We start from the raw sequence: 25,928 nt of genomic DNA on the forward strand, positions 1-25,928 counted from the left end.
AAAGCTAAATTGCCTTTCTACAGCAGAATCTATAGACTATACACCTGTGTTTACCATGTTTAATTGGCATTTGTCTTCACTGTCCCTTTTGCAGGGAGAATAAGTTAATAATAATAATAATAATAATAATAATAATAATAATAATAATAATAATATTTCTTGGCAGACACCCTTATCCAGATTGAGGTTTAAGAAATGTTAAACACAAACAGAAATGTTTAATAATATTTTTATTTCTGTATGAGAATATATATTTTCATTAGACCATATTCAGGCTTAAGGCTTTCTATATGAAGATGTGCCAAATTAAACTATGCTTGCAGTGGACTGAAAGACAATGTCAATCACACTAACAAGTCTTCAAGGTGCCAAAAGCAAAGCAATTTATTTATGTATTACAATAGTATACCATCTGACAGACAGTGTAATACAACACCTTAAAATTGGTAAAGAAAAATATTTCAGTTACTTTTTATTTGATTTATTTCCAGTATACTCCTCATAGCCACATAATTAGGCAACCCAGATCAAGCGTGCAATTGTTGTCAAAGTATAAGAGAAATATAGCTGACTGAAAAGGATTGTAAACATTTCCAAAAATGACACTTTTGACAAAAATGACACTTTTCAGCAATCCATATCAATACCCAATATAGATATAACAAGAAAATACTTGGGCTCAGAATGAAAACTGTGCCATCTGACAGGATTAGGTGTTTCTCAGATTATCTTTTCTACAATCTTCAAGTGGAATGAGAACGCAATCTGTCACAGTCTCAGGCCCAAATATAACCCTTCAATGAATGCAGCAATATTTTAATACTATTCTACATACTGAATATATCTAGTTGGTTCCTTGTTCCTTTCGTGATCTTAAAAATAAATTTAGCAGAATACTGATTGTTCCATTTCACTTCAGCAAGAAGCGCTAATAAAAAAAATATATACTTAAAAACAATACTCAAAGGGAAAACCTCTCCTCCACAATGTGTTTTTAATCTTTAAAGAGGGCAAATCATGGGTTTGTGGTTCAGCTGATTGCAACTGTTGAGAGAGATTCCAGTCAACAAATGGCAATTGCATGTTGTTCCTGAAAACATAGAATGACTGTTTGAAGACTGAACGTTACAGAAGAGAAACATGGTTTATGCATGAGAATGTATTTGAAATTATATCACAACTGTAAACATTTTACAAGGATATCATTAACTAAAGCTTTTACTATCCTACATAAACTATACATCGTTTTGCACGATCCCCCTGTTGAATGGACAGATTTTAATCTCAATATACATTTAACCTCAAAGCCAGGGTGCCTGCATACTAATAGGTCCTCTCAAAAAACACTGGGCTGCTAGATCATGGTTTCAGCCATTGCACTGGACAAATATTCAGAGTTTGTGATGATATTATACACAAAACAGTGGACTTGGTCATTTCATTCATGCCAACACATTTTTTTTTTGTTTGTTTTTAAACAATGAAGTAGTAATACAACAAACTGTACAATATTACCTTGGCTGGCCAGCTGTTCTCCAGTCTCTCTTCCCTACCTGAGGGTGGCTGGAGTGCCACATCCACTGCTGACGTCACCGCTCGCCGCCATATTGGATCCACTAGTTAGAGACGGAGAAAGAAGGAGTGGAGGCAGAGAGAAGAAGGGGGAGAAACGCGAACTGGGCCGTCTCGGATATTTGTCACTAGGTCTTTGAATGCGAAAAGGGGAATAAAACCACCAGCGGGGGCCATTTATGCACCGGTAACTCCAGACAGTCTCGTCGCAGGCCTGAAGAGAGCGGGATCTTGGTGTTTTCGCCGTCGTTAGGACTTGTCTGCAGACTATGACTTCCCTGACCCAGCGGAGCTCGGGCCTGGTGCAGAGGCGGACCGAGGCCTCTCGCAGCGCCGCAGCCGATAAGGAGAGGGGCTCCGGGGACGAGGCCTACGAGCCCCGCCGCGGGGAGGACCAGGAGGACGAGGACCAGGGAGACTCCAAAGAGACGCGGCTCACCCTGATGGAGGAAGTGCTGCTCCTGGGGCTGAAGGACAGAGAGGTTTCACACTTTCCTTTATTTAAACGCGTTGTATCGAGCCCTGACAATTACAATAGCACAATTTAAGACGCCAGTATTGCATGTATTAGTTAGCACTGGTACACGCGTATATATATATATATATATATATATATATATATATATATATATATATATATATATATATATATATATATAAAGACATCGCGATTGCAGAAGTGATTGGAAAACGGATACAGGAGGGAGATAATGATGCACAATAAAATGCAAGTGTCCAACAATAGCTGATGAACGGGTCACTTAAACGGTTAGACGAAGTGGATCATTTGCTCTGAAATTACACGTATCGTAATTGGTATTGGTAATTCAACATAATTATTTTGGGTTTCCTTTCAAGAAATTGACATCTTGATTATTTTACCCTGGACATATTATTAATAATACAACTCTTTTAGTATGATCATCATCATTATGATTTGACGGTCTTTGTCAACATGCTGTACCAGGTTGTGTAGTGGCAATGCAACTGCAGCCTGCTATATAGCAGCTATATCACCAATTACATACAACATAACAGGACAGTATTGTGCAGAGTCGTCATGCAAGGTTTGACTGTACAGTACAACTCCCACCGGTTGAACAGGTTAATGCTTAAGCATGTGACACTGGAACTGGTTTACCGTTACCACATTACATTTTACAGCATTTTAAAGATATGCTTAAGCTTGTATGTAAGCAGTGGTCAACTTTGAGTTTATAATTAGCAATATGGCTGGTGTTTTGTATGCCCAATTTTAAAATGGTGTATTATCTCACCATTCATATTGTGGCCTTAAACTGTCACTAAGAACATGAAAAAAAAATCTAAAGCCAGAGGCTTGTATTAAGATTGTTGGTTAATTATGGAGGTCATCCACTGACAAATGACATGAAAGAAGTGATCACACCCGGTGTCTGCCATGGGAAACTCGTCTCCATGTCAAACCCTTTCTGGCGATTTCTAAATGGAGGCGCTCACTGGACGTGTATGAGAGTTGTTGAGGTAAATCGAAATCTTTACTGTCCCTAAATAAAAAGCTACCCAAAGTGAATGTATAAGCTGCAGACCACAAGTGCAAAAACAAATCAAAAGAGTTGGCTACATGGTAATGATGGTTTTCTGTATCTGTTTGGCAATCATTTAAGCAGTAGCCGATAATACTGCTTTCAAATGAGAACAAGTTTCTATGTAACAGAACAATAGGCCGTTTCTTGCTCACATTGCAGTTTAAAGTTTAAGTCAAACAATTGCATTTACTGCTTAAGAATGATTAAGGTTTGCTCAGGATCTTGTCTTCCCATAATATAACGTTCTTTTGTGCAGTGTTAGTTGTGTAACGTGTGGTTTCGTTTGTTTATTTGGAGATTTGTTTTGATCTGTTTAGTTTACTTTTCCACATCCTGAAGGGCAGTTTTACATGGTTGAGAAACCTGCACTTGTATGTGTCTAAGTTGGTGACGGGGATAAATGTACTCCCTAGGTATGTGGACAAGAAAACTCGGAACCCGTCTGAAGTCTTGGATGAAAGTTGGATGAAAATTGCACAGGAATTACAGTCTTGCTGCAACAAGAATACAAAGAGAATAGGCTATATTTGGCATCTAGACAGGGCCCTGCCATGGATCATTGTGATCTCACTTCTGCTAATGCACAGTTATCCACTTGAATCCTACCATGAAGAAAAGGAACGTCTAGTTTCAAATCAGCTGCCCAACCAGTTTCGAGCTGCACCGACCGGAATATATAATATGTTAATATTCAAATAAACAAGAATTGAAAAAGTTAAATATTAAGTATACAGATGTGCCTACAGTGTTTCTTCCCACCCAAAGTTCTAATCTTTGTTTGCCATCTCTACTGTTGGGCATGCTAGTCCCACACACCAGCTCTCCTTCCAGAAAACCATGGCTACTCCTTATTCTATATCCAGATATCCAGTTTTCACTTTTTCCTCATTAGCTGCCTTTTACATTCCCCTGCACATTTTGAACGGAGTGAGATTTCCCTCCTCCATAGACAGGCCCTCGTGTCGTTGTTACATCTTTCTGCCGAGTGACTGCTCCCTTCTCAAATGTCTAAGTGTGTCCGTTCTTCTGCTGGCCAGGAATGGCAGTTATGTTTAGCAAATTTCTAAATCATTTAAGCTTGTGCTCCACAATGTGAAGAAACATGATGTAGACAAGAGCTGAAAACAAATGAGTAAAGTGAGACAAAGTAAAGATATATTATTTTAAGGAGAGAAGGGGAGGAAGCTTATTGGATAGGCTTGATGTCTTGTGTGTCAGTATACAAACTGTTGCCTTCTTCATTACCGAAAGGGTTATGTACCTCTTAAAAAATGATGCACTGATGAATCTCTCCTTCTCATTCAAGTGAGAGTGGGGTGGTGGGGTGTAGTTATGTATGTATGTATGTATGTATGTTTTTTTGCTTTAAATCGAATATATTCATGCAGATATTACTTTCATGTGCACTCTAAACTTACTGTATTGCAGATTACTTGGGATTTTAAACTTCATACAGCATATTGATTTCTCATGATCTGTAACACGGGTAACTTCATGACAGTGGCACTTGCTGGGTGCTTTATGAAGAAAGACAAAACAGTAAAGTGTTATTCTGTCAAAAAAAGAAAAAAAGGTTGGGTGCTTCCACTACTTATTTGACAATGTTATATACTATCCCCCCGCCCCATATGTTCCATCCGACATGAAGGCTACTCCACTTACAAGCATTCATGTATTTCCCCTCAAACTACCATAAAGCATAATCCACTATGATCATATAATATATCCATTAGTTGATTGATCTAGATTCAGCAGATTCAGATGTCTAGTGTGCAGACCCTCATGTACCCGGTGTATAATTCTGCTTTCCATCGATTCAGTTCTTTAATTCTGTTGCTTATGATGTTTCTAATTTGTGTAGTGAAACTAGGTAGGCCAGTCTGCTTTACCCTCAACAGGGTCTGTTCATAGCATGGATGTATTATGTATTCGAGGTACATTTTACATGCACTGTGAGTACATGGTCATTTATGCAATCAAACATAGTCTGGCTTGGAGCAAAACCGTCAGCCAGGAGGCCTATATTATTCCAGTCAATTGAACCTATTTAAAACCAACCCAGTATCCAGCAGCAACTAATACTGTTCCTGTTAATATTAGAGTAAAACTAAAATGGTAGTAGAACAGGACCTTAAGTTAAAACAACCTTATACTGTCAGATGTGAAGGCACTTCTCCCCTCAAGCAGAATTGTGGTCATAACAGTTGAAATAAATAGGCTATCAAATGGAGTATAACAGTTTAAACATGTTTAATGTAGAAAAAACATTACAGCACTAATTGACAGCCAGTAAGTTTGAGTTTCAAAGAGGTTAGGTTTATCATTTTCAGAAGTAGTAATCCTTTGCTGTTATTGTGGCCTCCACTGTTCACGCATATGCTGATATTTTGCTGTGATCTATTTTGATTTATTGAAAGCATCAGGAGAAGTGAAATAAAAGTAACTACATGATAACAAAACACTTGGTCAGAAAACAATGCATGCTTAAGAACCTATTCGATGCTTAATGGCAAAATATTACCTCACCTATTGAAGGGATCAATGCTTTTGATCATTCCAGCTTGCCTTGTTTACTGTAATGGCAGGAGGGAATTTCTTCTCACAAGTCTAGTTCAATAATGTTGTGTGACCAAGCAGTGAAGTTTGCCTTCTGTGAAATCCCTTTTGTGTTGACAGTGTGTAACCAGTATTGTATAAAGTCATATAACAACCTTACATGACCGAGTATTATTTCAATAAAAATGTAAATGAATCACATGTAATGTAATAAATGTTAATACTGGTGTTTGTAACCCAATATATTATGTATTTGTTTTAAATGTTTTAAATTTTGTATAGCTGCACTATTTGATTACCTAATTTACCTGAGCAGAGTATCTGATACTAAAATGACTGTACACACCATCGACCTACTTAAAAAACCAAAACAAATGAAACGAGCTACATAATGACACCAGAGATACAAATGCAAAGTAGCCTAGGAGCCTGTACAACACATCAACAAGGATAGTTTAATAACATTAAATAACATTTGTTCAAGAGAGTTTAGGTAGTGGAGGTTGACAAGATTAGGTTTCTTTTTTTTAGGTAGCTGATATTATTGGTTCTAATGCATGCTTTTTCTGCATCACTCGCTAGCACAAGCACAGTCAATTTGATTAAAATATTCTTCATCCATGCCAGTTTTCCTGTGCCAGTACGGCAACTGTAGCAGGTATTGTGGGAATGAATTGTAATTATTGTTGAATTGCAGTACTTCAGTACTCCATGCATTGAAAAAGGAGCAGTCTTAAGTAGTGGTCTTATTTCTTATTCCTTCACGTTGCCATTACTGACTCAACTGGGGTATGTTAATCATGTTTACCATCTGTCACTGTGGGTCTGTCTTAACAAGCAATTTGTTTTCATCATATTGACATGAACCCAAATGCCTCAGTGATATTAGGATGATGACAAAAAAAGTGCCAAAAAGCATGCCAGTCAAGTTTCTAAATTTTTTTATCGATGCAAAGATCATACAACAAACACCTTTGGCTTGTAAATGTGCCGTAAGTGGATTGCTTCTTACTATGCGTCTGCAGTACTGCCAACAAAGAGGGTGCCACTGTCATGACATTCAGAGGCACTGGACTACGCACCCAGTGCTTATCCGCTTTCCTGCCACAGAGCTCTTCAGGATTAGTGAGTCAGACACCAGCAGCTGTGCTAAAAGGGTGTTTTTATTTTTATTTTTTTATTTTTTTGTTAAAAGGTTTTTGAAACATCTTTGCAGTAAAGGAGGAATGTGAAACCAGAGGAGCTGGCGTCCCTCCAGCACCAAGGTTTGTAGTAGAGCAGAGGGTTTGAGTATTCTTGAAGAACTCATGCCGCTTTTGAACTTGTTATACGCAGCCTGTGATCTCGTACACGTTATCCTATAAATGACGCAAGCGTGTTCAGGAAGTTGCCCTGCATCTCCAATATCCATAAGCCTTCATTCAGAAAAACAAATCCCATTCAAGCTTCTAACCTTTTGATTAATGGTGTTTACATGAAGCAGTTTCTTGAAGTAAGCTGGCGTGCACCACAGTCTTGAAGCAGTAAACAAAAGTGGGCGGGAGAAATGATGCTGCTTCCTGTGTTTGGGCCCAGGAGCCACTCCAATGTGTGGCTGTGTCTGACCACACCTAAGATCTGGGAGAGGTTTTTAGGTTTCTTTCTCTTTTGGCAGGAAAGATTATTAAATTATGGATTTGCTCTCTTGCTTTTTAATGAAGCACACTGACTTTATTTACGTCACAGAGCTCCTTCGATTCCCTGTCCAATGGCGTGTGTTCTAGTTAAAATATTAGAAACTCTTGGGGTATAGTAGATGAATCGAAATGAGTGACCCTGGCCTTTCACTTCCTCGTAGACCATCTTCGCTCGGGAGGATCCCACAAGAAATAAGATACTACCCAATTCCAAACATACAGCATGCTGGAGGCTGTTTATTGAACTTTTGCCTACAGGTGGGCCATATGTAGACTTTAATACTTTAAGTTATGTGCAGAGTTCTGGTATTGGTCCCACCGAGGCCTTACTTAAGCTTACAGGTTATGCTTGTACAGGCTGGAGGTTGCCGATGCGTAATCTGGGCTATGGCATTCATTGGCTGGAATGAGGACTCGCGACCTCTGGTGTGGTGTTGGGCTCGAATAAGATTAAAGCCAGGCCAGGATTCTTCAGCTGGCCACATAGTGACCAACATGGCTTGAGCCTCATTTGTCAACTGAGCTTGTGTGCCAAGCTGTAAAGCTTGGGTTTCTGATGTAATCTTATTCAACTCGGCGTGCAATTGTTCTGGTCTGACCGCAGTTCCATTCAATCAAAATGTCTGAAAGTGTGCAGGTTCCCAGTCGTATGGAGGACCATAAACCTCAGTTCAGGTTTTCACCCTGAAGTGGGATGATCTGATGTCTGCCTCTGAATTATTGACTCCGCTTTGCTGTTCATCTCCATTCTGGTGTGTAATATCCCGCTGGACTGATATTCTGCCAGCCTCCATAATAAGCAGTTTGTTGACCATGAACTTGCTATGTGTTGGAATTAAATAAACCTATTTATGTAGTATCTGTGTAATTTGGTTCCTTATAAACACATTTCCTGCATGAGCATTGTGAAAGCCTGTTTCCAAGAGCAGAACAATCTTCATGTCACCATCCGCTGGTAAAAAACTGAAAATACTTTTGAATAACTTTGACAAACATTTATTTATATTTGAGAATTTAAGGGGAAAACACTTCGGACCACAATAAACATCAGCTTAAAGGATATAAAGGGTGATGTTTATTCTTTCCTGTTCAGGATAGGACAGAATCTAATTTGCATGAACATGTTTATTTTTTACTGGATTACTGATTTGTTACGAGTGTTAGGGAAATGAGGCAGTCTACAATATCGAGGATGTTTTGTTGCTCTTTTTTTTCACTAGACCGTGTGACAGTTTCATGAGCACTAGACCTCTTTCATTTTCCCAAATTATCTCAGGTAAACAAATCACAGAAAATATTTGGACCTTCATGCTTTTGAGCAGTTCATGGGAAACGTGCAATTTAGACAGTTTTTCAGGTTTACGGTTCAAGATTTATACACGCACACTTCTGTGGGCTAGGCTGTATTACATTGTGCACTTGTGCAAGTTCTGTCTTTGTCTATGTTCTTAGGCTTGTGCAGTGGTAAATTTAGTTTTGTGGCACTGATCAGTGAATATGGTGTTTACAGCTCTTGCCAGCCAGTGGCATGTATCACTACCAAGAGCAGTCTAGATGCTAGATTTGCCTATAAGCATTTCCATTTAGTACTGTTTCAGAAAAAGTATTTGTAACAGATTCATTTTGGACATGATGTAATTATACTTGATTGCATCAGTTGCTTTCATCAGTGGGTGATGTTCTCTGTTTGTGCAGCCCTGCATTTAGGCGTTTCTTGCACACACAGTAACATGCCTTCTGTTGAGGTATTTCCAAGTGTGCCATGTTGTGGACTGGTTGAAGGGACTGGATGTCTTAAAGGATGTGGCCACAGAAGAATCATAATGTGCCTTTAGGCAAAGAAAACACCGACTGCTGCATTACCCCCACACCCCAAGGCCTCTGTTAAACCTTCTCGGACCCCTCCAGAAGTATTTTAGTGTGCTAAGCAAACACACACACAAACACACACATTCATTTAAATAATAATTTAAAGAAGAACAGAAGTACACAGAAGGTGGGAGATTTTCCTTTTTATATGTCCTTATTCCCTTATTCCATTCATGTGTATCGGCACTTGTTTACATTTGTTTGAAATGAACAGGCGAGAAAAGGGTAGAGGGATTAACCCTGAAGTAAATTTCAACCACTCCCCCATAGGTAACTGATCATGTTTAGACTCTTGTCGTAATGAATGTCAGTATTGCTGACTCATTAGTTCATATTTCATTGTCTCTGGGGAGGTTCCTCAATAACATTGAAATGGATTGTGTAAGTGTTCTTCCTCATTTGCGGTGACTGCATTATTTAATGGCATAAACCGATACAAAAAACAGAAGCTGTGGTTTAAAAAATACATATAAAGGAATATTTGTATCCCTGTGGGAATGACAGGTCAGTGAGTTCCTCTCACAGAAGTCTTTTTGGAACATTCCCTAGGTGAAGGTCTGTGATCTTATTTTTATCTAAACATCCATCCATCCATCCATCCATCCATCCATCCATCAGTCCATTTACCAAACATTCAGACTGGCATCTCCTTTATTGTTTAAGATCTAATTCAGTGCAAGACCTGCATTTGCAACTACATTTCAGTTTCTCATGATTTACACCGCTTTACCAAAGTGCTCTCTATTCTCTGAGCTAGGTGGTAAAGCAGCAGCCAAAGTTAATAATGTATGGATCTGATAAATTTCCAGTGTTAAAATGCACTGCTCTTACTGAGGGGATACATTTTAGACTTGCATTTGAGTAGCAGTTTAGATGTGTAAAGTATATAGGGTAGACACGAGAGCGAGAAACGGCAGATGTTTGTTTTCAGGTGAGATGGGAAGCAATGATTTATACCTGCACAGTACATTGCCATGCCTCTAGTGCTTTTAATGTGATTTTAATAATTCATGAAAATATATATTTTCCCCTTGCTGTATCTTCAAAGATTACACAAGTAATATTCATAGAGAGGTACATGTGGCCTTGTTAAATTGTTCATTTCCACCTTTGAATCTTCTCCTTGATCATTTTTTTTTTTATCCATGATTGCAGCCTCAGTAGTTTTCATTTTCCCAGTATTGTCAGGATTATATTCTTGAGTCCTGACACTTTCACCAGAGCGACAAGTACTGTACAGCCTGACTGACAACACCCCCTTGTGGTTTCTCATGTGAATGCCCGATTGTTTACCATCCGGGGCTGTCATTTAAGTCCATAGTGTTGTATGTTTGAAATATCTGCCCACAATGTGGTGGTCAAAGCTATGGGTTTACAGGGTGTGGCCCAGTAGTAGTAGGACAGCCATCTGATTGTGAGTGAATTGTTTGAAGTGGCATGACTCTCAATCATGTTCTCATTTCAAGATCCCCTCTGACTCATTGACTGAGGGGCATAACATTCGGCACCAATAACATACACACTGTGTCAGAGGTCAACAGTGATTGTGTAATTTACACATTAGGAGGCTATATGCCCAGATATAGCATGGTCTGAACCTGTGTGAATTCTCTTTACAGTGGTTTTGTTTGTTTTGACTCAAACTGTATGTGATGTATATTAGTCATGTTTTATACCAGATAAGTTTGATTGGATTGCCACTTGCTCTAATGATAAGCAATAGGCTGTGACACTAAAATAGATTAGAGGAGGTTTGAAGAACCTTGAAGTACCATTTGTGCGAAGAGTGAAAGCCTCCTGGACTCCCAGACACTTGCCACGTATTGGAGCACCTTTTCGTTAACCGTGGATTAAATCAACCTTTCCAGCCAAAAATAGATGCATGACTTTATAAGTCTATATACACTTCTCTAAAACTCCCCTTTCATTGATTACCCTAACTGGAGCTAAGAAAAGAAGAGACAGCATGCTGTGCTGGTGGATCTCATGCACAATAAACCTGCAGTAAAAGAAGGTACAAATTCCAGGCTGTTGTAGTGTCAGTTTACAGCAGACGTAAAGGACCAATTACTGCACAACTTTAGCTCCATTACTTGGAGGCCATATAATTCTAGCATGGACATATGTAATCACTGGGAGAGAGACTCTGCAAATTATTACAGTACATTTCCAAAGTTTGTCCTTTTGCTGAATATATATAAATTAAAATTAGGGCTGTCAGTCAATTTTAAAATATTTGATCGGTTAATCAATGGGCATTAGTTGATTGATCGGTAGATTAATCAGGTACTCATTAAAATAAGTGTTACAGTCTTTAAGTGGTTCTGCCACTCAGTAATACTTTAATAAATTCTACTAGGCATTGAAATTACAGTATAGCAATGCTGAACGAACATTAATGATAATCAGCAAACTAAATTATAATCGCTACAGCACAGATGATAGGCTGCTGTAAACTACTCACACTTCCCTTGCAAAAGCTTGCAAATGAAACCGGAATCATTTACTTTGTCTTCAATGTTTCCTTATTAATCCAGTTTGAATCCAGACTGTAGTTTTCCCTTTAGTGGCTTGTAACTCTCCAGTTTGTGCGCAGATACTGTACTGTAGTGCTTCTGATATAATATCTTGTGTTACTCGCACTAGAAGCGCTGAGCTGGTAAGTTTGACGGATTTTATTTTTATTTGAATTTCTCTGTTCCTGAATACACTGTGCATACCTGTTTGTGACTTTCCCTAAATCTATGTATTAAATATGCCTATGGCATTTTAGCTGCATAAACACAAATCAAGTTCAATCTCTACATCACCTGTCTACAGTCTTTAATGTGCTTGAAAAGCACACACATTGTACACTCACCTAAAGGATTATTAGGAACACCTGTTCAATATCTCATTAATGCAATTATCTAACCAACCAATCACATGGCAGTTGCTTCAATGCATTTAGGGGTGTGGTCCTGGTCAAGACAATCTCCTGAACTCCAAACTGAATGTCTGAATGGGAAAGAAAGGTGATTTAAGCAATTTTGAGCGTGGCATGGTTGTTGGTGCCAGACGGGCCGGTCTGAGTATTTCACAATCTGCTCAGTTACTGGGATTTTCACGCACAACCATTTCTAGGGTTTACAAAGAATGGTGTGAAAAGGGAAAAACATCCAGTATCCAGGTCAGAGGAGAATGGGCCGACTGATTCAAGCTGATAGAAGAGCAACTTTGACTGAAATAACCACTCGTTACAACCGAGGTATGCAGCAAAGCATTTGTGAAGCCACAACACCTACAACCTTGAGGCGGATGGGCTACAACAGCAGAAGACCCCACCGGGTACCACTCATCTCCACTACAAATAGGAAAAAGAGGCTACAATTTGCACAAGCTCACCAAAATTGGACAGTTGAAGACTGGAAAAATGTTGCCTGGTCTGATCAGTCTTGATTTCTGTTGAGACATTCAGATGGTAGAGTCAGAATTTGGCGTAAACAGAATGAGAACATGGATCCATCATGCCTTGTTACCACTGTGCAGGCTGGTGGTGGTGGTGTAATGGTGTGGGGGATGTTTTCTTGGCACACTTTAGGCCCCTTAGTGCCAATTGGGCATCGTTTAAATGCCACGGCCTACCTGAGCATTGTTTCTGACCATGTCCATCCCTTTATGACCACCATGTACCCATCCTCTGATGGCTACTTCCAGCAGGATAATGCACCATGTCACAAAGGTCGAATCATTTCAAATTGGTTTCTTGAACATGACAATGAGTTCACTGTACTAAACTGGCCCCCACAGTCACCAGATCTCAACCCAATAGAGCATCTTTGGGATGTGGTGGAACGGGAGCTTCGTGCCCTGGATGTGCATCCCACAAATCTCCATCAACTGCAAGATGCTATCCTATCAATATGGGCCAACATTTCTAAAGAATGCTTTCAGCACCTTGTTGAATCAATGCCATGTAGAATTAAGGCAGTTCTGAAGGCGAAAGGGGGTCAAACACAGTATTAGTATGGTGTTCCTAATAATCCTTTAGGTGAGTGTATAGCATTACAAGTGTCGTCTTACAACTGTACAACTGATTGAGTGGACACTGAGTGATTACACCACAAATAAACACTTTGTTTTGACTGCAGTATAGACGTTTAGGAAAAAAGTGCTTTGATGTTAGTTAAACCAATCATTTTAATGTTTTATGTTCATATTTCCTTTTAAGTACCCTACTCCATTTGTGCTAGTTTTATTTGATTTTACCTTTCATTATTATACCACAGCGTTTATAGAGCTATCAGTTAAAATGAGCGGTTTTGATTCTTGTAGGTAGTTCGAAATGTTGGCGCTTCTAGTGTCATAATGAAGACAAAACAAAAGTGCTCGATTTAAAGAGAAAATATTGATCGTTGATCAATTCATATATATATACACTCACCTAAAGGATTATTAGGAACACCATACTAATACTGTGTTTGACCCCCTTTCGCCTTCAGAACTGCCTTAATTCTACGTGGCATTGATTCAACAAGGTGCTGAAAGCATTCTTTAGAAATGTTGGCCCATATTGATAGGATAGCATCTTGCAGTTGATGGAGATTTGTGGGATGCACATCCAGGGCATGAAGCTCCCGTTCCACCACATCCCAAAGATGCTCTATTGGGTTGAGATCTGGTGACTGTGGGGGCCAGTTTAGTACAGTGAACTCATTGTCATGTTCAAGGAACCAATTTGAAATGATTCGACCTTTGTGACATGGTGCATTATCCTGCTGGAAGTAGCCATCAGAGGATGGGTACATGGTGGTCATAAAGGGATGGACATGGTCAGAAACAATGCTCAGGTAGGCCGTGGCATTTAAACGATGCCCAATTGGCACTAAGGGGCCTAAAGTGTGCCAAGAAAACATCCCCCACACCATTACACCACCACCACCAGCCTGCACAGTGGTAACAAGGCATGATGGATCCATGTTCTCATTCTGTTTACGCCAAATTCTGACTCTACCATCTGAATGTCTCAACAGAAATCGAGACTCATCAGACCAGGCAACATTTTTCCAGTCTTCAACTGTCCAATTTTGGTGAGCTTGTGCAAATTGTAGCCTCTTTTTCCTATTTGTAGTGGAGATGAGTGGTACCCGGTGGGGTCTTCTGCTGTTGTAGCCCATCCGCCTCAAGGTTGTACGTGTTGTGGCTTCACAAATGCTTTGCTGCATACCTCGGTTGTAACGAGTGGTTATTTCAGTCAAAGTTGCTCTTCTATCAGCTTGAATCAGTCGGCCCATTCTCCTCTGACCTCTAGCATCAACAAGGCATTTTCGCCCACAGGACTGCCGCATACTGGATGTTTTTCCCTTTTCACACCATTCTTTGTAAACCCTAGAAATGGTTGTGCGTGAAAATCCCAGTAACTGAGCAGATTGTGAAATACTCAGACCGGCCCGTCTGGCACCAACAACCATGCCACGCTCAAAATTGCTTAAATCACCTTTCTTTCCCATTCAGACATTCAGTTTGGAGTTCAGGAGATTGTCTTGACCAGGACCACACCCCTAAATGCATTGAAGCAACTGCCATGTGATTGGTTGGTTAGATAATTGCATTAATGAGAAATTGAACAGGTGTTCCTAATAATCCTTTAGGTGAGTGTGTGTGTGTGTGTATGTGTGTGTATATATATATATATATATATATATATATATATATATATATGTTTTTCTAGTTTTGTATTTTGCTTTCAATGAATAGCAGCAATATGTCCAGTACAACAAAAATCACAGCTGGTCTATTTCATTGGAAACTAACGTAACTAGGTTTTATAACTAACGTTTAGATTTTAAAATATCACAAGAACTGCAGATATGTAAAGTTCCTCACATGACCTCGTCAGTCTGATAATCAAATGGACCGCAGTAATTAAAGGCCTATCTCCGCACTGTCCCCAGACATATTTCAGAGCAACGATGAAGTGCTAGGACCAGGTCAACCTAAAGCATTGCTTCTCCAGTGAGGTTTAATTGGGTCTTCCTCAATGTAAAGATTCTTCTTGTGTTTCACAATTAAGGAAGCATAGAAAATCTGCTCCATTTAACAATTTAGGGAAATAAAGAATGGTAGTAAAGATACGTTTTTTTGTTTTTTTAACACGGATACATTTAAATGTAGTAAGATGTTTCTTTTCTGTGTTAGGTTCCCTGAATCTGACAAGCCTTGGGGCTTTATGTAGGTGTATAGCTGAGATTTCACTAGTTATTCACTTGTTACTGACTGCTTCCATGACAACCACTCCATTGCATACCAAGAAGTGCTGGACAAGGCCGAGGTCAGCAGGCTCTTCCTCAGATGGAAGGAACTGCAAATATCAAATGTCTTAACCAAGAGCAACCGTGAAGGAAGATGTTCATTATAATGAGCAGTGTAGGTTTGTGTAATCCTGTACACCGTAGAGAACAGTTAACTATATCCGCTCAGAATAGGTCAGAAGAGCTCTTCTTGTGTGGAGCACTCTCATCTCCTCGTGTATCAACCCTGAAATGTGGAGAATACAATTCCATTGTTCTGTATTCCCATGACATGGGAGTCATTCTTAATGTTTTATAATCACGGTATTGAAGAGGTGAAGTGGGTGTCTGTCTTTGTTTTCTGTGCTTTCGCTAAAGGGAAATTTCATAGCAGAATTTCATGTGTATTGTCAAGTGGTGTGGAAATGCTATGTGTAGGTTTTTAAACTGTAAGTATCTGAAACTCCCAAACTATAGTGTGTGGATTTCTTTGTTCATGTGTTCTGAACACCTGCGACTGCCGAGTAATGAAAGACAGCTCTACACGTCGCCTGTATTTGACCATGAATGAAAAAGGGGGACACTTGAAAACTATACATCCACTGTGTATGTGCATGTATATACACTCACCTAAAGGATTATTAGGAACACCATACTAATACTGTGTTTGACCCCCTTTCGCCCTCAGAACTGCCTTAATTCTACATGGCATTGATTCAACAAGGTGCTGAAAGCATTCTTTAGAAATGTTGGCCCATATTGATAGGATAGCATCTTGCAGTTGATGGAGATTTGTGGGATGCACATCCAGGGCACGAAGCTCCCGTTCCACCACATCCCAAAGATGCTCTATTGGGTTGAGATCTGGTGACTGTGGGGGCCAGTTTAGTACAGTGAACTCATTGTCATGTTCAAGAAACCAATTTGAAATGATTGGACCTTTGTGACATGGTGCATTATCCTGCTGGAAGTAGCAATCAGAGGATGGGTACATGGTGGTCATAAAGGGATGGACATGGTCAGAAACAATGCTCAGGTAGGCCGTGGCATTTAAACGATGCCCAATTGGCACTAAGGGGCCTAAAGTGTGCCAAGAAAACATCCCCCACACCATTACACCACCACCACCAGCCTGCACAGTGGTAACAAGGCATGATGGATCCATGTTCTCATTCTGTTTACGCCAAATTCTGACTCTACCATCTGAATGCCTCAACAGAAATCGAGACTCATCAGACCAGGCAAAATTTTTCCAGTCTTCAACTGTCCAATTTTGGTGAGCTTGTGCAAATTGTAGCCTCTTTTTCCTATTTGTAGTGGAGATGAGTGGTACCCGGTGGGGTCTTCTGCTGTTGTAGCCCATCCGCCTCAAGGTTGTACGTGTTGTGGCTTCACAAATGCTTTGCTGCATACCTCGGTTGTAACGAGTGGTTATTTCAGTCAAAGTTGCTCTTCTATCAGCTTGAATCAGTCGGCCCATTCTCCTCTGACCTCTAGCATCAACAAGGCATTTTCGCCCACAGGACTGCCGCATACTGGATGTTTTTCCCTTTTCACACCATTCTTTGTAAACCCTAGAAATGGTTGTGCGTGAAAATCCCAGTAACTGAGCAGATTGTGAAATACTCAGACCGGCCCGTCTGGCACCAACAACCACGCCACGCTCAAAATTGTTTAAATCACCTTTCTTTCCCATTCAGACATTCAGTTTGGAGTTCAGGAGATTGTCTTGACCAGGACCACACCCCTAAATGCATTGAAGCAACTGCCATGTGATTGGTTGGTTAGATAATTGCATTAATGAGAAATTGAACAGGTGTTCCTAATAATCCTTTAGGTGAGTGTATGTATTCATTTAACTTAATTTTTAAAAGATTACTAAACACTCCTTTATCCAAGGCGCCTCACAAGGTTTCATTAACACACAACTTTCTGCACATAAAGAGTGAGTACTCAAGGGTGGAAGGCTATGGGGAATTCTGGTGGAGTCAAGGGGAATGGAGATGAATGGAGAAGAAGTAGAAGTGGTCAGTTAGTTACTGTGGTGTTAATTATTACCAGCTTGGTTTCATGACATTCCTTTTTGGTTTGATTGAGTCTATTAAAAGCCCAACTTATTTATGTATGTATATTTTCTTGCAGGGCTACACATCCTTTTGGAACGACTGCATCTCCTCTGGGTTGCGTGGCTGTATGCTTATTGAGCTGGCCTTAAGAGGGCGTTTGCAACTAGAGGCCTGCGGCATGAGGAGGAAAAGTCTACTAGCAAGAAAGGTTTGTGTGAATATCTTCAACTCCATTATTTATCACTTTGCAGAGCGATTCATTCTGCTGGAGTCCCAGTTCACTTCACAGTGGATACAAAATGTGGCCCATGTTTAAGTTTTGCATGCTTCAATAAAAGCATATTTTTTGCCAATGTATTGAGTTTTTTTTAATTAATATTGAAGCTTGTGAACAGCGATTCATATTTCCTTGTCACTGTATACAGATCCATAACAACAAAGTTAATTTTCCATTCTAATAATGGTGGATCTGAAAGGGAATGCATTCTCTTCATAGATGCTGACTAAATCTGATAACTTGTCTGTGAAAAAGTGTCACTGTGGCAGTATACAGTGCTGGAAGAAGTGACTTCCCTTAAGTCCTAACAGGAAAATAATTTGCTTTACTTTTACCTGAATTGTAGGCAGAAATACCAGAAATGACTTTTTTTTTTTTATAGAAAAAGAGCTATTTGTTTGGAAATGCCTTTACAATTTAAACTCCATTAAATGCAAATATTAGGCAGTAATTTGTAACTTTAGTGTCATTAAAATAGACATGATATTTTGCTCCTTGTAGAAATGTAACACATTTTCAAGAAACAATTCTGCAGTGCATCGTGCTAACAATTTACACTGTACATAAATGGGTCATTTTGATCCTTTCCCAGCAAAGCTCAGGTTCTGCTCCCATGTTCTGAGTCTAATATTGATCAGCTGGATCGTGTCTTCAATCTCTGTGAATATACATCACACACAAGATCGTTTTGTTTTTTTTGATAGGTGTTCAGTTTTTTGTTTTTTTTTGAATTTACAAACTTTAGTAAACTAACAAAAGTAATGTTTAGTAGCATCTAATTCCAAAAGTTGAAGTTAATTTTAGTCTTACACAACAAAACTAAACAAGTTTTTTTAGTACAGCATTATTTGTAATGATTGTACCATTGATATGAAAACAAGAACAAATCCAATGACTACTTCACTCATTTACTTTACTTCCCCCCCTTAACTTATTTCGCCTCTCCATAAACTTCATTGAAGAGCTATGACATGGCACGTTTGTCCCACAAGGGGGAGTAGGGGGAGCTCTGTGACCTGTTGTCTCATGCTTATGTAGTTTTGCTTTATGAAAATGATCTAATGATGCACACTTTCTCCTAGCCTGAGAAAATGCTTTCAAATTGACATTTATGAAGCCTTTTAGTTTTATCTGTCCTATTGGTCAGTTATGTATTAAACAAGGATGATTTCCAATTGGTGTAATGTGCTGAAATGTTTCTGCAGCAAACCCTTTACTGCCATTTCTCAGTAACAGACCATATTATTTTATTAATGATAATAAGTTAACTATATCTTGAATGCTGAATTGAGGGAAGTCAAATAGAAGCAAGAAAAACAAATTTCTCCCACTGATCAGAGAGAGAGAGCTTTGTAGGACAGACTCCAGGCTTTGACTTTGTATTTAGGTTTATATTGCATGGCTGAATGTGTATAACACCAGCTTTGCAGTGTGGAGATCAAGAGAGTGTCCCTTGGCTGTGTTCCTGACATCATTAGTGCACTCTGCGCCAAGCTGTTAGCACCTGGCAGTCTTCCCCACTCTGGGTCTGATACAGCAACAAGCATGCAGGCTATATTGAGCACCAGAGTGTCAGCCGCACATCTGCCACATAAAAACATGCTTGACATGTTTGTAGATGCAGGCAGCTTGGTGACTAGCCAAGGCCTGCCTCTCTCTCTCTCTCTCCCCCTCTCTCTCACCCTCTAGTGAAATAAGGCAGAGTTGGGGTCAGCTGGGTCCTCACCTGCAACACTTTAAAGCACAAGAAGCGATCCACATTAGCTTTGATGTGCTAGTTTCATTTTTTTTTTTTATTAAGCTCCTTCTGTAGTTTCAGTTAATTACATGCATAAAACATTAAAGCCTACAAAATATGATGTTTTCCCAAATCAATTTTGTCTTTTTTTAAAATCTAAGGTTGGTCTTTGATGTTGCTAGGTGATTTGTAAGTCTGATGCTCCTACCGGGGACGTGCTGCTGGATGAGGCTTTGAAACACATTAAAGAGACTCAGCCGCCAGAAACGGTGCAGAGCTGGATCGAGCTGCTAAGTGGTAAGTAGAAGCACCCTTCCCCCTAGCCGATGCTTCACCAAGTTCTGTATGAAGACAGAACCCCCCGCCACCTAACACACTGCTACACTACCCTAAACAGGGTCTGGAAATATGGCGGGGTGTAGCTTTACCATGTGTTCGAAGGGCCTGTAGTTGTCTTTTCACTCCTCACATCTTGAGTTTTGACATTTTATTCCACTCAGTTGAGATGACTTTGACAGGGAGTATGTGGAGCAAGGCTATATTCCCCAGGCTACTGCTGGTCTGACTGCACCTGCAGTTGCTGGTGATATTGGCAGCTTCAGGCAGACAGCAGCCTGCAATACAACCCTGCTGCACTGCATGGAAGTTGCATTGGACTGCAAAGAAACTAAACTATATGTGTATATATATTTCTGTATATAGAGATAGAGATATGTATTTGTATACTTTATAATGGCCAGGAAGTGAACAACGGAAGTTACTGCATACACTTGCTTTAAAAGTTATCAGTTCACCTACTTCATCAATCTCTGACTTTAAGCCCCTCTCCACAATCCTTTAAACCACTCTAAGTGCATGCTATGCAGAGAGAATGTGTGCTCCATTAAGTGTCACTTCAGATTATTCCAGGATACACAAACACACAACTTAATATGCATGTTTTTACAGTTTTGGGAACTGACTGCACACGTGCCTCTTATTCCATGTTTGAACGGGGATTTACAGTGCCAGCACCCTAGCCTCATACAGATGCACTTTATCATAAAAACCCAAAGCAATGTAGTTAAGCAACCAAGCTGTGAAGTTGAATTTTTTTCCAACTTTCATTCTGAAAGCGGTGGCAGCTTCATTTCAGATTTGATTTGGATGGCTCCACAGCTGGTAGCTTAATTATTTAGCTTTAATCTATAAACAAAAGTTGAGGATGTGCCGTGGGTTCAGTGTTAAGATTTCTGTTCTCATCCATCTCACACATTCAAGAGGCCATGTCTTATAGTGGCTGTTATTTTCTGTACAAGATGGCGCTATTTCAATTTACTTTTATTTAATCTTTTTAACTTGACCTTATGACATATATTGAATAAATGTTTATTACCCTACTGGTAGAGAATGTGCTTTAACTTTTTTTTTCAAGCTTAATTGTACTTTTAAAAGTATGACATCAGTTTTTAAAACATTTGAGTACCCAAGCAATTATCCTTGACCGAAAAATGGTTTTCATGTGACTTTAATTATATAATAGCTAGGTTTTAAAGCTAAATCCAATAAGTGCTCAGTGTTTCGTCTTCAATTAAGATGAAAAACCATAAGACACAGAAGTGTCGTATAAGAACATTGCTTCATCACATCAGTCTCATTTATTTGATTGACTATCTCTCCTTAAATTGGTCAAATAGTTTGATTTTACCTATAGATAATTGTGATACATGTTCAGTAAGTCAGTGAATAGTGATAGCCACTGATAGGACCCTGGTCTAGATGGGAAGTTATATACTGCTCTTAGATGGGTCAAAGGTGACATTGAAATGGCAGGGAGGTGGAGCTTTAGGGATTATTTTCAAATTCAAAGAAGTGGCACACGATTAGATTCAGTTTTTACTGGTGAAACTGAATCATGACCTCCTTAGTTTTTCTATTCCCCCTTCATCAGTTAGGTCACTTTGACTATATTCATCTCAGTGTAATCATCCCACAGAAAGAGAGGCACTCTGACACAAAGGGCTTGTCATACCCAGCCTCCAGCTGCATCTCCAAGGTCTGCAGGTTTGTCAAACATCTGGATGTGTTGATTCTTCATGGAGGCTCCCAGAGAGACCATGTATTTCAGGGACAAAAAAAGTCTCCTTCCCATTATGGAACAATTGAAATCTGAAAGATTGAACCCCTCAAGATTAAAATTAGAAACGATGAGATGCCATGATTCATTCTGCTGTACTGTCTAGAGGAGTACGTTTTCTAAACTAAACATCATTCTAGACCAGCTGCAGAAGACCTTGAAGCAAACCTCTTTTACATGGTTGCAAGCTCAGTGTTTATGTTTTGAGGTTCTTCGTTTTGTAGCTCTTTCATGTGTGTTGAGAGGGGGGGATGTATTATGTCTGCAAGAAATGTTCAAAAGCAAGGTCACCAGAAATTCTCAGATCACCCTATAGTCCCTGGAATCGTGTAATTCTGTCATTATGAACATTTGAGTATTTTCAGCATCTGAAATGATTAAATGAAGGATAAGTGTTTTCTAGAAACTGTTCAGTGAGTTTTATTAAAGCCTGGGGACTCTTCTCCTAAGTATGGAAGGCCATGTTATCCTAAGTCTAGATAAGTAGATTACCATCTGCTGAAGTAGTTTTCTGATAATCTGCAATTAATCAGTCTGTCCGATGTACACTAATAACCTCAGCACAAATGGGCTGTATTGTAATGGGGAAGGGGGATAGACTAATTTACTGTCAGATCGTCATTTATGCACATAGTTTGGCTGTTAAAGACGAAAGAAACCATAACTTTGAAACATTTTTCACGTGGCATCACTCGGTTCATCCCCAGCACCACACAGGTGTCTTATTATAGTATTAATAAAATTACATCTACTGAGTTGCAATCGACTCTTCCCACCTTTATAACAGACCCTTGTTAGTAAACTATAAAACTTTCAATGAATGCATTCCAAGTAAAGAAATCCCAAATGTACATTATGATGGACGTACATGTGCATTTGTATTTATTTTGTATGCAAACTGTATTTAGGCATTTGATTTTTCTTCATATTTTTGTGGAATTGATTTGAAATTATATTCAGTCGTGCCCCTTGTGAACCATATTAGTGATCTCTGGAGGGGTTCGTCTGAGAACGAAGTCTGAGTGCAGTGAGATTGAAATTGAAACCCACTCGGGCATGGCCACCTCATTTCCATGCCATTCCACTCCTTAAGTGTTTTAATTTACCGCTGTTTTAACGCTGCAGGTGAGACGTGGAACCCCTTAAAATTACACTATCAGCTGAGGAATGTCCGGGAGCGCTTGGCCAAGAACCTGGTGGAGAAGGGAGTGCTCACCACCGAGAAACAGAACTTCCTGCTTTTTGACATGACGACGCACCCCCTCACCAACAACAACATCAAGCAGCGCCTCATTAAGAAGGTGCAGGAGGCCGTGCTGGAGAAGTGGGTGAACGACCCCCACCGCATGGACAAACGCCTGCTGGCCCTCATTTTCTTGGCCCATTCCTCCGACGTGTTGGAGAACGCTTTCGCCCCGCTGCTGGACGACCAGTACGATTTGGCAATGAAAAGAGTACGCCAGCTGCTGGACTTAGACCCCGAAGTGGAAAGTATGAAGACCGGCACGAACGAAGTCCTCTGGGCCGTTGTGGCTGCCTTTACGAAATAGGTATCTCAGAGAAAAGCGGACTGGTATATCTCATTCAAAACCTTGCAATGTCATGTAGTTTCTCCCCCGCCCTGTGTTCTTATGGGTCACCAAACTCAGCAGCGTTATCATTCTTTGAGGTGTTTTCTTTGCTTGTAGATATACCTCCCTCTCCCCCTCCTCAGTCGTCCTGCTCCCTCCATGTTCCCTGTGATATGTCATATTTGAATGCTCACATTGACTCCTTTTGAAACCAGTTTTTTTTTGTTTTTTTTGTTTTTGTTTTTTATATAAAGGTGAAGCTTAGTCTGGTGTTAAATCCACTGTGTGGGTGACCTTTTCTGAACATTATAATATTGAGGGGACTGATATGAAACCTAGATAAGGAATATGGATGGCAGTTATAACCTGGTACATTGCAGGTATTTTTTTTATTTATTTCAACCCCTCCCCCCCACCACCTCTTACAGCCATTTCCCTTACACTTGTGCATTGTACAGCTCAAGATACCCCACTGTGACCTGTCCTGGAGACTTGCGGCATCGTTTTAGCTCAAGTGCCCCTTGTATATAGTAACCTACTCTGCGCAAGGGCCACATGAGGACCGTGTTCGTGTTTATGCTCTTGTGTAGCACAGGACATTCATAATTCACCTCTTTGCATTACAGGAAAACATTGCATTTGTGCATCAAAATGAAGCAAAACACTAGTTTATGAATTTACTATTTTTCTTTCCAGCTTTTGCTTTTGTTGATCTGAATGAACCGGTGTGATTATGTGTCCCTTCTCAAAGAGCTGATTGATCAATAAATGACCCCGAAAGACCTACAATGTGATTCGCTTTCATATGTGAGGAAGATTTCTGCTATGCGTTGGTCTGTCATACTGTTTAAAATCTCTAATCTGTTTATTTTTATAACTTTTAAATAATTGAAATAATAAATCTAGCCAACATTGTTGTCTGTTGCCTAAACATCACTATTTAAATGGAGCAATCACGGGGTGGGTACATTCCAGTGTATTCTGTAAATAGTTTCTTGTAGATTCACACCCCTGTCCTAATAGCCGATTTCTCGGACCAGAATGCACCTGGCCTGCATCTTTGTAAACTCTAACAGTGGACAGCAGGTCTTTAAACAGCATGTCATTCTGGCGTAACATTGAGATACTCTGTAAAGGTACTCCACCCAATGACTACTTTTTAAATTTGCCCCAGTGTACAGTTGTGGATGATGTTAATAATGACTGTGTAAAGGAAGCCTTTGACCAATTTTTTTTTTTTTTTCTTCCTCTCCTTCTCGAGTGGAACTTTCCCTTTTATGAAGCAGGTGACTTTTTCACTGCGAACGTTCATGTATACAACTCGTATCCTGCTCCTACATCATGTTGCATGAATTTTAGTTTCTCATGATTCGCTGTCTTTAATGAAATGCTGATTTTTACTCATTTTGTATCACGTATACCTTTTGTTACTACATTCAGCAAAGTATTTTTCTTTCTTTTCTTTTTCTAAAAAAACAAAAAACAAAACTTGTTACCTCTAATTCTGGCTTGCTTTACAGTAGCTTATGTTCACTTAATGTATATAATACATGGGGTGATAAATCGACAGTGATTTTGGAGTTATAGCTTAACTCATGACTGTGGGTTACAGGTATCTGACCTTTTTTGTTTTTTGTTAATATGCTCTTGGAGTGAAAAATACTAGATAATGTATAACTGTAGACTTGAAATTAAAGGGATCCCTAATCTGCATACTTGCTTTTTACCATACAATAAACTAAGATCTTGAAAGTGCCTGAAACGGACTACGTTTTTCTCTCATTTGTATCTTATTTCTGTAGCCTGATGTCATGTTGCATGAAGCCATGTTGAAGTCTTTGTTCACACTGTTCTGTGGTTAATGGGGGCAGTGGTTTGACACATGACATCAAGAGATGCATCCTGAGCAGCAGTAAACACCGGCCCGTTGTATAATTGTCTTTCTTTGTGGAGAACCTGCCTGCAAATCTGTAATCAGAGCATCACAATGGAGTTTTTAATTTGGGATTAATAAGAGCAGTAAATGAAACTCCCTCAGATCAACTGTCAATGCTAGAGTTATATTACCGACAGCTAAAACTGAAAAAAACAAAATGGGAGTTTCTTCAATTGCAGTTCAGTTGCTCTTCAAAGAGGTTAAAAGACAAATCTGGTGCCCATGGTAGGCATCACATTCAACACAATGCGATGATGGAAATTGGAGTTTCAGCAAGCCCATATCATACTTTTGGTAGTCTGGTCATAAGGGACATTTTTTTTTTTCCTGTCAAAGCAGGTGGCTTGTAATAGAAGGCTTCAGAAGTGTCAAATTATGACACACCTGGAAATCATTAGTCCTTTTTACTTTAAAAGCAAATATTGATGGTCAGAATAAATGGAGCCTACATTGGTGAGAATTTCTCTCTCAATTTCCTATAACGTCATAAAATCTCCAATACCTATAATGTTTCTTTATTATTTGAAGGCACACCAAAGAAATAGTCCAAATGCAACATCCTTAGTTGGCTGCTGTACTGCACTACTCTGCAGTGTGTCCCCCTTGCGTGCTGCCAGCAGTTATCAGCGGGCGGAGAACACGGCATGCAGAATTCGCTCTGCTGCCAAGTGTCACCAAACGATTACTCCACACCTGGCTCCCTCACGTTTAGCT

The 25,928-nt window shown here is 39.6% G+C and overlaps 1 protein-coding gene across 1 annotated transcript; it reads left to right on the forward strand.

The window, feature by feature from the left end:
* The first annotated feature begins 1,605 nt into the window (after positions 1 to 1,605).
* golph3a (golgi phosphoprotein 3a) lies at positions 1,606 to 25,040 on the forward strand. Its single transcript, XM_066712044.1, has 4 exons — positions 1,606 to 2,054; positions 17,653 to 17,784; positions 19,774 to 19,888; positions 22,833 to 25,040. Exons 1-4 carry the CDS (start codon positions 1,842 to 1,844, stop codon positions 23,255 to 23,257), a joined length of 885 nt encoding a protein of 294 aa, XP_066568141.1. The 5' UTR covers positions 1,606 to 1,841; the 3' UTR covers positions 23,258 to 25,040.
* Positions 25,041 to 25,928: the final 888 nt, after the last annotated feature.

The sequence above is a fragment of the Amia ocellicauda genome, chromosome 8, assembly GCF_036373705.1.
Source record: "Amia ocellicauda isolate fAmiCal2 chromosome 8, fAmiCal2.hap1, whole genome shotgun sequence".
NCBI classification, from domain to species: Eukaryota; Metazoa; Chordata; class Actinopteri; order Amiiformes; family Amiidae; genus Amia; species Amia ocellicauda.